We start from the raw sequence: 14,327 nt of genomic DNA on the forward strand, positions 1-14,327 counted from the left end.
TCATGACAGGCACTCAGTAGATCCTATTTGAATAAGAAAATCACAGAGTGACTCTTCATACCAATTTCAGCATCTTCAGAAACCTGGAAAGCCCAGTGAGCTAAAGAAAACTGGAACCTCTTAGGTTGTCCCGTATCTAACTTTTTTTAAAAGAAGTCTGTTCTGTGGTGTGGCCCCTTGTTCCCATTTAGCAATACCTTGCCCTTTTGGTACTCATGCAGAATACCAAAATTTTTGACAGTAATTTTCACTTCGAATTAACCAAAGGCTGTCATCTCAGTCTTGGACACCAACTCCATCATTTCCATCAGAATTAGCCCATTCTTCTGGTGATGAGGGCTTCTTTGCAAGGCTTTTTGCCTTTCTTTGTCCTTTTGATATGAGGAATGCATGAAAAAAACAGTGTGTAATGGGTCTTAGATTGATAATGCATGACAGCAAATGGAAATAATAATCGGAGAGTTGCCAGGCTGTGCCATTCATAACCATAAAATGCACAATTATGCCCTCCCCACATGCCTGTGAAGAAGTATGTAAATGTGACAAACCCAAACTGGGAAATCCTAATAGTGTGGAGCCATCTGGATCTAGGCAACACACCTACAAACAGTGGGTAGTGCGGTGCAGGCTTACCAATTTCTCTGCTCCCTTTGGCTACCCCGCTAGAGATCCTGGATACTTATTTCTCTGTTGCTCAGAGAGAGAGCAGAGAAGAGGGGAGGGTGATGAGGACAAGAACCAGATTGGAGCCGAACACAATGCAGGGCAGTGTTCTGCCTTCTCAATCCCCTTTTATTGGGATGGTTGAGTGTTTTGTAACAGAGTAGCTACAGAGTGTCCAGTAGTACAGATGTAGCCTGCAGGTCTTGGCAGGAGAGCAGAGACCTCGTCGGAGCAAAGCAGCAGAGAGCTGCAGTCACACTAAATGTTGAGCTCAAAGTGTGGACCACGCACATATGAGATTTGGGGATTCTCCATTGAGTCGGACATCTCAGATGGAGCTTGAGGAAAGAAAGGGAGCATATAGGTCATTTTTACAAATTAGGAGATGCTCACAGAGGTTCAGGGACCTTGCTTGCTGAGGTCTCAGTTGCAGGGCCAAGACTAGAGTCCCTACTACCTGACAGTGTGTTTTGGCAAAGAAGGAGTGGCACTGTGGAGTCATCTCACCTCACCGTGGCTTGGATTTCTAGCTCTGCCCCTTCCTGGCTGTGAGGACTTGGGTGAAATACTATATCTCTTTGAGGCCCAGTTTTCTTAATTATCAGAAAAGTTATATTCAGTGGAGCCAATGAGATAATATCTGTGAAGTACCCAGCACAAAATAATAAGGAACTTTTCTAGAATCAGAAATTATATTCTTGCATTCTCCCCTCTTCAAAGTAGTCCCATGGGGTAGTCCCACGGGGACTACTGTGGTGGTCGAGGGGTTAAGAATGCACCTTGTAATTCAGAGGATGCAGGTTCAATCCCTGGTTTGAGGAACTAAGATCGCACATGTCATGGAGCAGTGTAGCCCACAGGCTGCAATGAAGGATCTGAAAATGATGTGCCGAAACTAAGACCCAGCGCAGCCAAATAATTCTTTTTTTAAAAAAAAGAACACATGGAGTGTAAAAAGGCCACTGGTCAAGGAAGTGGGCCATGTATACCATTCCATTGTACTATGGAAGCAAAAGGGGACTCCTCACCCACTTTCCTGGAATGAATTTTATAAAGAGAAAAAAACCTTGTTCACTCTGATATTCCATAAAAGTCACCCATCCTTCCAGAAAGGATTCTGCAGGTAAAGACATCACTGGAATGACCCTTACCTCGTTGGAACAGAGCAGGCTTAACAGAGAAGGGGGCAGTATCCTGCAGCATTGCAGCAAGTCTCCAGCGAATCCAGGAGCACTCATCCGGTGAGGGTTGGTTGAGGGAGGGGAAGAGAGAGAAGAAATATGATTTCACCTTTGCACTAATGGATTCTGTCACCCTACCTTTCTGAAATTCTTCAGTTTTCAGGATTGATCAGAAAGCTCTTAAGGCTTTTATCTTGGAAAAAATTCTCCAATAGAAATAAGGGTATGTCAGTCATTGGTTATATCATTTTTTTTTTAATTGAAGTATAATCAATTTAAAGTATTATGTTAGTTTCAAGTGTACAGCAGAGTGATTCAGTTATATATGTGCTTTTTCAGATGATTTTCCAATATAGGTTATTACAAGATATTGAATATTACTCTCTTTTTTATACAGTAAATTCTTATTGCTTATCTACTTAACGTATAGTAGTTTGCATCTGTAAATTACATACTCCTCATTTGTCCCTCCCCCTCCTTTTCCCCTTTGGTAACCATAAGTTTGTTTTCTATGTCTGTTTCAGTTTCGTAAATAGATTTACTTGTATTATTTTTTAGATTGTACATACAAGTGACAGCATATAGTATTTGTCTCTCTCCGTCTCACTTCTTTGGTTTAGTATGATAATCTCTAGGTCTATCCATGTTTCATTCTTTTTTTATAGCTGAGTATTACTCCACTGTATATATGTACCACATCTTCTTTATTCACTCATCTCTCAATGGACACTGAAATTGCTTCCATGTTTTGGCTGTTGTAAACAGTGCTGCTATGAACGTAGGAGTGTATATATCTCTTTGAATTAGAGTTTTCTCCAGATATATGCCCAGGAGTGGGATTGCTGAATCATATAGCCACTCTATTTTTAGTTTTTTGAGGAACCTCCATACTGTTTTCCACAGTGGCTGCACCAGTTCACATTCCCACCAGCAGTGTAGAAGGAGTCCCTTTTCTTCACACCCTCTCTAGCATTTGTCACTTGCAGACTTTTGGTTGATGTTCATTCTAACCGGTGTGAAGTGGTACCTCGTTATGGTTTTGATTTGCATTTCTCTAATAATTAGCAATGTGGAGCATCTTTTCATGAGCCTGTTCATGTCATCTGTTTCTTAACAGCAAAGAAAACAATCCAATCACTATATAAAAGTTTTCCATTCATGGTCATCAACTAGAAAGGTTTTCAACTCCAATTTTCTTGTTTATATTTCACCCAAGTACTTTATGCAGCAAGTGAATGGCAGAAATAAGCCTAGAACTTGAGTGTACCAGATGCTCATGTGAGTTTTTTAATTGAACCCACCATCTGACCACTCTGAAAATACTGCGAGAGTTTCCTCATTGTAGAAGTCAACAGGCCAATTTGCAGAATATTCATCAGAAATTACTTAAGCACCTAATAACCTTTGAAATGGTAAATAAAATAAATTAGAATGAGAGGTTGTCCGTCTTCTGGAGACAGATTAAACAAGCACACACACAGGCAACAGAATAAAAGCATTAAACAAGGAAAGTATTTATAGACCATAATAGCCACATCCAGAACAAGGGTATATTTTGGTGGATCTTCAGGGACAGCTTATGGGCTCCGTTTGCCTAGACAGGGTGGAGTGTGTCTGTCATTTTATGGAGAAATTATAAACTGCCATTTGTTCGTGGTTCCGTCTTTCTTTTCTTGTGGAAAATGTGGTTTCTGTAGCCCACTGCAGTTGAGTTTCTCTGCCCTCCTGTTCCTAAGGTTCTGACTTTATCCATGGAGATTTTGTGCCCTTGAGATACAGAAGTCTATAACGTCCAACTTGCAAAGATACTCAAATATATCATGATCATATTATCCAGTATTCCAAAGAATAACATCCCAAACCACAGTCCTTTGGGTTTTTTAATGGCAGAGTTCTTTTTTTTCTTGCCAGTAGGCCTGATCATATGCCTAAAGAACGAACAAAACCCAACTGAAAAAATCCAGAAGCTGTTACGTTTCTTACTGTGGCTTTGGGTTTTCTGGTGGAAATAGAGAAAAGTTAATTTGTGAGCATCCTTGTTTCTTGTTTGTGGAAAGGTGGGAGCGGGGAAGCTCGAGTTACCATCACTTCCCTGTGGCCCAGAAGGTGAGGCCGATAATACCTCAGCATCTGCCCACCCCTCCCCATCAGACCCTGCCTGGTAAGACTGCCTTTCAGACTGGCTTTGAAACTCCAGAGACTCTGTCTGACTAATTACCAACGTTTGGGAAATACAGTTCCCCAGAGGAACCTCTCTCCTCTAGTAGTCCAGAGTTAGCCAACACTTTGCTGCACTTCCTTTTGTTCTTACTAGTTCCACCTGGTTTTTTGATTACCCCGTTCCTCTTCCTCCTAAGGCTTAAAACTCATTGTCCTGTGATAAATGACTCACCACACCTGCCTGCTGCTGCTGCTAAGTCGCTTTAGTCATGTCGGACTCTGTGCGACCCCATAGACGGCAGCCCACCAGGCTCCCCCGTCCCTGGGATTCTCCAGGCAAGAACACTGGAGTGGGTTGCCATTTCCTTCTCCAGTGCATGAAAGTGAAAAGTGAAAGTGAAGTCGCTCAGTCATGTCCGACTCTTTGCGACCCCATGGACTGCAGCCCACCAGGCCCCTCCGTCCATGGGATTTTCCAGGCAAGAGTACTGGAGTGGGGTGCCATTGCTTTCTCCAACCACGCCTGCCTAACTCTTCCTTTTTGCTACGTTACTAGCATCAAGCTCTCCTGGCCTTTTACCATCAATTTCTCCAATGCCTCATCCGTATGTTTTCTTCCCAAGTTCTTTTGGGTTGAGGTACCTACTGCCATTGCCATGATGGTTCAAGGCCTCCTCTTTCCTTCCTGAGTTATTGTAAAATCTTTACAACTTGTCCCTTTACCATCTTCCTACCACACACACACACACACACGCATACAAACATCTCTCTACCTCTCCTTGCCCTCTCCACTTCATTCTCTATAGGCCACAGCCCTTAACATGGAATAAAAGGCCCCACCACAACCGGGAAGCTTCTTTGTATTTATTTATGTATGTAAGTATGTGTTTGTTTTTGGCTGCACTAGGTCTTTGTTGCTATGAGAGGGCTTTCTCTAGCTGGGGTGAGCAGGGGCTCCTCTCTAGTTGCAGCGCGTGGGTTTCTCTTTGTGGGGGCTTCTCTTGTTGCAGAGCACAGGCTCCAGGGCGTACAGGCTTCAGTAGCTGTGGTACACAGGCTTACCTGCCCCGAGGCATGTAGAATATTCCTGGACCAGGGATCAAACCCATGCCCCCTGCTTTGGGAAGCAGACTCCCAACCACTGGATCATAGCAGGGAAGTCCAGCTTCTTATTTCTTAAACTTCTTCACTCTCCTTATCCTTCATACACTTAGTCTGTTCAGGCAACCGTAACAAGATACTCAGTGGCTTATAAATAACCCACGTTTATTTCTGACTGTTCTGGAGACTGGGGAGTCCAGGTAAAGCAGATTTGGTGTCTTGTGAGGGCCACTTCCTGGTTCATGGATGGCGCCTTCTGTGTTCCCCACACTGTTGTCCGGGGCGAGAGAACTCTCTGGACCCCCTTTTTCTACGGACACTAATCCCATTCCTGCTGGCTCCATTCTCATGACCTCATCACCTCCAAACACCCCACCTCCTGATACCATCACATGAGGGGTAAGGGTTTAGCATATGGATTTTGAAGGGACACAGGCATTCCGTCTGTTGTGCACATACACCCACACACCCTTGCCTTTCCCACGCGCATTTGACCTCTGCTGGACGTCGGTCTCTTGTGACTCACCCTTCACATTAAGAGGCCCCTCCAGTCCCTTCTCTGCCTGGACTCTCTGCTGGACGTCGGTCTCTTGTGACTCACCCTTCACATTAAGAGGCCCCTCCAGTCCCTTCTCTGCCTGGACGCTCCTGTTCCTCAGGTCCAGCCTGCAGTGTCACCTCCTCCTGTTCCTCCAGGTGGAGCACGTCTTCCTCCTCTGGTCTCCTGCACCAGCCTTACCAGGTGTCTGTCGAGTTTGGTCTCAAATTCAAATGACCCATTTGTGTATATGTTTCCCACTGTAGCTTCTAAGGGAAGGATTGTATCTTTTTATTTTTAATTGAAATATAGTTTATTTACAGTATTGTATGAGTTTCTGGTGTACAGCAAAGCAACTGAGATACATATATACATGTGTCTATGTGTGCTTGGTCACTTCTGTCACGTCTCTTTGTGACCCCATGGACTGTAGCCCGCCAGGCTCCTTTGTCCACGGGATTCTCCAGGCAAGAACACTGCAGTGGGTTGCCATGCCCTCCTCCAGGGGATCTTCCCAACCCAGGGAAGAACGCACATCTCCTGCATCCTCTTCATTGGCAGGCAGATTCTTTATACACATGTACATATAAATATACATTTTTTTCATATTCTTTGCATTATCGATCAGGATGTTTAATTGTATATATTAAGCTGTATATTGACTGTAGTTCCCTTGTTATTTATCTTGTTTATATGTAGTAGTTTGTATCTGTTCATCCCAAACTCCTAACTTATGCCTCCCCTCTCCTTCCCCCTTTGGTAACCATAAGTTTGTTTTCTATGTCTGGGAGTCTGTTTCTATTTTGTAAGTAAGTTCATTTGTATCATTTTTTTAGATTCCACATGTGAGTTATATATCCTGTGGTGTATGTCTTTCTCTGTCTGGCTTACTTGGTACGATAAGTAAGTCTGTCCTCGTTGCTGCAAATGGCATTATTTCATTGTTTTTATGGCTGAGTAGTATTTCACTGTGGAGAAGGAAATGGCAACCCACTCCAGTGTTCTTGCCTAGAGAATCCCAGGGACGGGGGAGCCTGGTGGGCTGCCGTCTATGGGGTCGCACAGAGTCGGACACGGCTGAAGCGACTTAGCAGCAGCAGAATTTCACTGTGCATATATACTACATCTTCTTTATCCATTCATCTGTTCATAGACATTGTAGGTTGCTTGTTTCCACGTCTTACCTTTTGTAAATAATGCTGCAGTGAACACTGGGGTGTGTATATCTTTCCAAATTATAGTTCTTTATGGATTCTGTGCCCAGGAGTGGGATCGCAGGATCGTATGGTAGTTCTGTTTTTAGTTCTCTGAGGAACCTTCATGCTGTTCTCCACAGTGGCTGCACTTTATCTGTCTTTGATCCTAAAGCAACTTATATTGTTCCTAGCATTTGGTGGGTGCTCAAGAATATAAGTGAGTGATTATTTGGCACGTTTTGTGGTTTCTCATTTCTTTCCTTGTTTGCATATAGCTGGAACTAATTTTTTTTAGTGCTTAAGCCTAGAGTCCTTCACCTGTCAGCCCTCCTCTGTCTGCATGTGTCTGTGTCACAGAGTAAAGAGGAGCAGAACAAGAATGGTGCAGCACAGCTGTGTCCTTCATATGAAGGTGAGCCTGGCACCCCAGCTGGCAGAGAGGCAGGAAGTGCCTGCACATCCAGTTCTTTCATTTATTCCTTAAGTCAGTCAGTCAGTTATTCTGACTGACACACTTATGTGCCTCTTCTGTCCTGGGAATATGTCAGCAAACAAAAGGGACCAAGCTTCCTGCCCTCGGGAGCTTGCACTCTACAAGGAAGAGACAGGCAGGAAGCATAATGAATAAGTAAATTATTATATCCTGTGCTGGAAGGTGCTGATTGCTGTAAGGAAAATGAAGCAGAGGCCGGGAAGCATGTCAAGTTTCTGTTTTAAATTCAGGATGTGATATTATAAAAAGGTGACATGAATAAAGCTTTGAAGGCTGTGAAGCAGTGAGCCATGTGGGTGTCTTGTGGGAACATTCCAGACAGAGGAAAGAGCTCATCACAGGCCCCAGGTGGAAAAGAGTGGCTTGTCGGGAACAGCAAGGAGATGAGGGTGGAACAGCAGATGAAGTGAGTGGGGGGGAAGAGGTAGGAAGGTGTCTGTACTGGGGGCAGTGGGACTGACTGCTGGAGAGTGTGGATCTAGGAGGCACCCTGATCCCACGTGGGCTGCACAGGGATGGTTTGGGTGCTCTGTGGGGACCAGACTGCAAGATAGGCAGAGGGAACCGCTGGGGTGCCAGTTGGGTGGCCATTACAGGAATGGGGCAAGTGATAAAGTGCCAATGATGAACAGGCTTAAGGGTCTGGATATTTAGAGATTTTTCTGGTGAGCTGGATGTGGGTTGTGAGAGGACAGAATGTGCTGATGGAGAGCTAGAGTAGCCGTTAGCTGACAGGGAAAAGCTTTGGGTGAAGGTGGTTTGCGGAAGAAGTACATGCGTGCTCAGTAATAGAGTTGTGTCCAACTCTTTGCGACCCCATGGACTGTAGCCCACCGAGCTCCTGGTCCATAGGATTTCCCAGGCAAGACTACTAGAATGGATTGCCATTTTGTAGAAGATAGGTCAGTAGTTCACTTTTTTTGAGATATGTAGCAGCTATCCAAAAGGAGATGCTGAGTGGGCAATTTTGCATTCATCATGTACAAACCTAGGAAAGGAGGAAGTCCCGGCAGAGACACAAAGTGGGACTCAGCCAAGTAGAGCTGATATTTAAAGACTTCGTAGCTCAGTCCTGGATGTGACAACATCTGAGAAAAAGACACCGTAAATCCAGTTCATACTTCGAATTTTTTAAAATGTAATATGTAAAAAATGAAGTAATCTCTCCTCCAAGTGCGAAGAACCCTGCTGAGATGTACAGTTGCACACATTGGACTCTTCAGTCACTTATTCACTCAGCAAACGTTCCTTAGGTGACAAGTGCGTGGTGTGTGTATACCAGGTGGGAGTATAATACAGTTTAGAGGAATAGCAGTGATAACAACAACAAAAACAAATCGGACTTTTCAGATCAGCCTGATGGTCTGTCCCTTTTTTAATGCACAAAAGGAATAACTCTAACTCTTATATTTTATTTATTTGTTTGGCTTGTTGGGTCCTAGTTGTGTTATGTGGGATCTTTAGTTGCAGAGCAGAGGCTCAGTTGCTCCCCCCAGCATGTAGGATCTTAGTTCCCCAAACAAGGATCGAACCCAAGTCCCCCGCATTGCAAGCCGGATTCTTAACCACTGGATCATCAGGGAAGTTCCTGACTTTTGTATTTTAAACAGATTTATTGATGTACCATTGACATACAATAAGCTTCACATATTTAAAGTGTACTGTTTAATGAGTTTAGACATATGTCCACACCTGCAGGCAGGTTGGTTGGTCTAGGGCGATGGTTCTCGCTTTGGACATATGGCCACACCTATGAAACCATCACCGCAGTCAAGAATTATAACTCCATATTTTCATCAATCATGCTTACTGAGAGTTTGGTGTGTTTCAAGCTCCATGCTGGGCACTGTGAAGGATAAAAGATGAAACCACTATTCCTTGCCTGTGTGTTTGCTCAAATTTAAAATGCTGCCTTTCCCTAAAGAGTTATTGCATTGTACACTCATTTCCAGGTCTTTCCTCCAACGTTTGCTGGAAGTACACTCAAATTTGGTTACCAAAGGCTTTGGAATGACATATGTAAACTGTTTGACACCTGCGTTCCTGGTTAACTTGGGAAAGAGGAAAGGTCAGGAACCCTGCCAGCTTTTCATCGGTTCTGATATAAGCAGAAACTTCTCTCTAGTTGCTTCTTGCATGGAAACAGCCCAAACAGTAAGCTCTGTTTCCCCCTTTTTCCTTGTGTGTAGGCAGGATAGTAATCACCACCTGCTGAAAGCTTGGAGAAATCGTTCCGTGTCCAATTAGAATTCTTGATTTGACTGATAGATCCAGCATCCTGATATGCACCCTGGGGACTTCCCTGGTGTTACAGTGGTTAAGAATCCGCCTTGCAATGCAGGAGACACGGGGGTACTATTAATAAGATCCCACAAGCCACGGGGCAACTAAGTCTGCACGCTGCAGCTACTCAGCCCACAACTGGAGAGTCCGTGCGCCACAACAAACCATCCCACCTGATGCAACCAAGACCCAACACAGCCAAGTAAACAAATAAGTATAAAAAATAATATGCCCCTGAGAGGCTGTGCCTCCTGGGGTGAAAAGAGTGGGGAGCCCTCTTTTGGTCTTGCAATCGTCCCTCTCCCTCCCCCCACTTCCCTTTCTTTCCTAACCTGATGCCGCACCCTTGTTTGTAAATGATACTGGCAACCACGGCTCCTGTTCTGTCTGTAGCACTGCCGGCGCAGAACCTGGAGGCTGGGGAGCAGGTCTCCTGGAAGCGTCTGGGGTGGCAAACGGGGCAGCCGGCCAGCGTTGCAACCTCCGACAAGATGAATGGAGGGTAAGCCCTGCCAGCGCAGCCCATGCAAGAGGGAGCAGTCCCTGCCAGCGACACTCCAGCCGAATCCTTTCCAGACAACTCGGTTATGTAAACATCCAGGCGTCAGCCTCCAGGCCAGATGGACGGCCCCCTGCCGACACAGTCTAAGGTAGCTGTGAAAACGGCCCTCAGTGCAAGCCTCCAGGTTCTCAAGTTCTCTCTGCAGCTTTGTGTTGGTGGCATTGGGCCAGGGAGGGCCGAGGGCTCGATACTTCCTGACGGAGCTGGGACCACCCCGCAGGACTGTGTGCCTCGGGTCTGCTGTGTGTGATGCCATTGGAAATTTGGGCTGATTTCAGCCTCAGTCTCGGAAGGATCAGTTCTTGGGCTGGAGCACTGCCTTCCAAACCTGGAGGACTTGGCGTCTGTGCACTGGGCCCCGGGACTCAGCCATGGGTGGCACGTGTCACCCATGCCGGTTTGCATCTCATGCCGGTTCTATGAGAGCAGGTAGCCTGGGGGGTCATGCATGGGCGGTAGATGACAGGGTCATCCTGTCAATAGAGCCTTTGCTGTTTAAGCCCATATGCAGCTTTCCCATTAGCCCTGGGAAGACATGGTCTCCAGATCTTTACCTCCTCTGGTTACCCTTCCTTGGCTTTGCTCCAGGTTCTTTCATTTGGTACCTAAAATACTGTATTCAGAATTCAACACAGATTTCCAGACACGGTTAACTGTAGTAGGATATAGGAGGCATCCTGATTTCATTATTCAGGATGCTGTACTTCTAGCATGTGGACAGAGAACAGGACCTGAAACCATAAACAATATGACTTCACTTTGTAGCTGTTGAAGTTACCATCTAAACAAGCCTCTTGTCATCTGTAAATGTGGTTGGCACACTTTCTGCGTCTGGTTATAAGTTGTGAGGACGTTATACGGATGTCATACGGAGAGCTTATATTTATGATAGCATCTCTTTTTATGACATGAAAATATCTGTGATTTTATTGATCTGAAGGTCACAGGTACTACTATAGTTTGTTGCCTACATTCTTATTTAAAATATTTATGTATGTAACTGTTTGGCAGCGCCGAGTCTTAGTTGCAGCATGCTGGATCTTTGATCTTCCTTGTGATGTGTGGGATCTAGTTCCCCGACCAGGGATTGAACCTGGGCCTCCTACATTGGAAGCACCCAAGTCTTAGCTACTGGACCACCAGGGAAATCCCTATAATAGTATCTCTTTATAGTTTTCCAACTGCTTGTATCTTTTCTAAAGCACTTAGCCTCATCACTTGCAATTAGAACCCTCTTTCTATACTCCCCTCATTTTTACACCAGTTAGGATTGGATTGATGTGAAAATATTGTCCAGTAGATACATCAGTGATTTAGCCATCCTCAGACTCTAGGCTAGAAGCTGCTCCTCCTTCCTCTTGTAAAGAGGATTCTCCAGCTGTACTTTTCACGGCTTTGCTGCCCAGCTGATGTTTTGAAAACACACCACATTCTCTTCCACCCAGGTCTTCTTACATCAGGTCATCTCTGCTGGATGTCCTCTCTTCCGACGGCACTTCCTCACCTGAGCATTCACCAATCTCCCAGATGTGAGTGAGGGTCCCCCCACCCTCTGCTCCATTGCATCTTATACTCACCCCCTTGTCACACATTACACTGTAATTTCCTCTTAACTTAGGTACTTCTGCTGAACATAAAAGCTCATTAAATATAGGAACAAAATTGTGTTCATCATTAAATATCGAATAAGCTGCTTGGCACAGTGCTATGTGCCATAAATATTTGCAGATGAACACATATTATGATGGACACAGCTATGTATAATCTTCTAACCTCATTTCTCTTATTTCATGAGGGTTGGTCACTGGTTTACTCCCTGGATTACTAGAGAGATGGATAGATGTCTTCTAGAGGAGAAATTATTATCAAAGGAGATGAACTCTGCAATGTGAATCTGCCCATATTGCAGGCAGACTCTTTACCATCTGAGCCACCAGGGAAGCCCAAGAAACTGGAGTGGGTAGCCTACCCCTTTCTCCAGGGAATCTTTCCGACCCAGGAATTGAACCAGGGTTTCCCGTATTGCGGGCGGATTCTTTACCAGCTGAGCTATCAGGGAAGCCTGTGAACTCTTCAGCCATTTGCAATTTAATTTCCAGTAGGATATTAGTGGTCTTCTGCTGCTGCTACTGCTGCTAAGTCGCTTCAGTCGTGTCCGACTCTGTGCGACCCCATAGACGGCAGCCAACCAGGCTCCTCCGTCCCTGGGATTCTCCAGGCAAGAACACTGGAGTGGGTTGCCATTTCCTTCTCCAATGCGTGAAAGTGAAAAGTGAAAGTCAAGTCGCTGGGTCATGTCCGACTCTTCGCGACCCCATGGACTGTAGCCCACCAGGCTCCTCCGCCCATGGGATTTTCCAGGCAAGAGTACTGGAGTGGGGTGCCATTGCCTTCTCCGAGTGGTCTTCTACTTAACTTATAATCATCTAATAATTAAATAATTTTATCTTTAACATATTAATCACTTTATAGTTGTTAACCATACCAACTCGGCATTTGCTTTTTCTTTTTGCTTATGGTGATTTACAGAGTAAAATTAGTTTTTTGAAAAAGAATTTTAAAATGTAATCAACTGTATGCATTTTCCCCTTTTGGCCCATCCATTGCTTTTATACTTAAAAAAACATGATAAGCCTGTCTATTTTAATATTTCACTGTATGAACCACTTGGAATTTATTCTGGGAAAAGAAGTACAGTTTATATTCTTAAAATTTTTTTTAATTAATTAATTCTATTTTGGCTGTGCTGGGTCTTCGGTGCTGCATGTGGGCTTTCTCTAGTTGTGGTTCTGGGCTTCTCACTGTGGTGGCTTCTCTTGTTGCGGAGAATGGGCTCTAAGTGTGCGGACTTCAGTAGTTACAACACACGGGCTCTAGAGCACAGGCTCAGCAGTTGCAGCACACAGGCTTGGTTGCCTCACAGCATGTGGAATCTTCCTGGACCAGGAATTGAACCCACGTCCCCGGGAATGGCAGGTGGCTTCTCAACCACTGGACCACAGGGGAAGTAAGTGCAATTTACATTCTTTTAGTCATTAGTCCTACCACGTACCTTCTTGGTGAGGAGATTGAAACTAAACAGGATCTAAGTGGTCCAGCAGCTCATCTTTTAACAAAGATTTATTGGTGTCAAACAATGAAAACATTCCTTTCCTCCCTCTTATTTCTTGGGATGTATCTTTAAAGGCTCTTCTATTGTCCTTAGATGTTCCTCATTGTAAACCTTTGTCTCAGTTTTCCAACTCTGTCCCTCTAGGGTTGTGACACTTCCTCATCTATGTGCATCACATATATAATGTATTTCATGCCCTTGACACGTTGTATATATTATACTAAAATATACTAAATTATATATTATACTAAATTCCTTTGTGAATTCTTCATGCAGATACTTTGTTCTTTGAATGTCAGAATCTTCACTTTCTCATTCAATTTTATTTTTATTGTGTTAGTTTTATCTTTAAAGTTTTTGTATTGAAATTTCAATCTCATGCAAATGATATTCTTGCAGATCCACAGAGTCAACCTCATCTTTTTTTCTGGACTTTAAAACCATTTTCCTTGAGTCTGGGGCCCCCTTAGGAATACCTATCAGTCCTTTTCTATAAAAAATCCAAGTGCAGTCATCAGAACAAAGGAAACTATAGATACTTGCCTTTTCTTATGTAAGAAGCATCTCCATTCCACCCAACACTCTTTTCTTTTCTTTTTTTTTTTGCTTATAACTTTTATGGTTTCTTTTTTTAATTAATTAATTTATTTTAATTGGAGTCTAATTGCTTTACAGTACTGTAGTGATTTTTGCCATACATCAGCCATAGATGTACATGTGTCCTCCCTCCTGAACGCCCCTCCCACCTCCCTCCCCAGCCCATCCCTCAGGTCCACCAACACTCTTGTCTCTGAGACTCTGAAGTCAGAACTCCACCTGCCTAAGCACAAGTGTCATTTTCTTTCTCCTTTGCTCACTTCAAGGAGAACCCTGGAATGTTGGGTGGGTTAGAAGGGTTCTTGCTGCTTCCTTTGCATGTTTTGTTTCTTTGGGTTTTATACCTTCCCAGTCACCTTTGAAGGATGTCTTCATGGACACCGAGTTATAAACAGTTGTCAGTAAGAATAACACCTGAAAAAAAAGAACACCCTGAATCTG

General features: G+C 44.2%; 1 protein-coding gene across 12 annotated transcripts in view; it reads left to right on the forward strand.

The window, feature by feature from the left end:
- FRMD4A (FERM domain containing 4A) overlaps positions 1–14,327 on the forward strand; it is a 521,947-nt gene that overhangs the window by 271,822 nt on the left and 235,798 nt on the right. The window contains exon 1 of one of the 12 annotated variants that reach the window (XM_086334275.1): positions 10,009–10,265. The exons of the other annotated variants lie outside the window; for them this stretch is intronic. Coding sequence (XP_086190401.1) covers positions 10,236–10,265 — 30 coding nt within the window. The 5' untranslated portion in view covers positions 10,009–10,235. Of the gene's footprint in view, positions 1–10,008; positions 10,266–14,327 lie in introns of those variants that run through there. 12 annotated transcript variants of the gene reach the window in all.

The sequence above is a fragment of the Bos grunniens genome, chromosome 13, assembly GCF_055505025.1.
Source record: "Bos grunniens cultivar Pamir isolate PY7600 chromosome 13, Bosgru_T2T1.0, whole genome shotgun sequence".
NCBI classification, from domain to species: domain Eukaryota; kingdom Metazoa; phylum Chordata; class Mammalia; order Artiodactyla; family Bovidae; genus Bos; species Bos grunniens.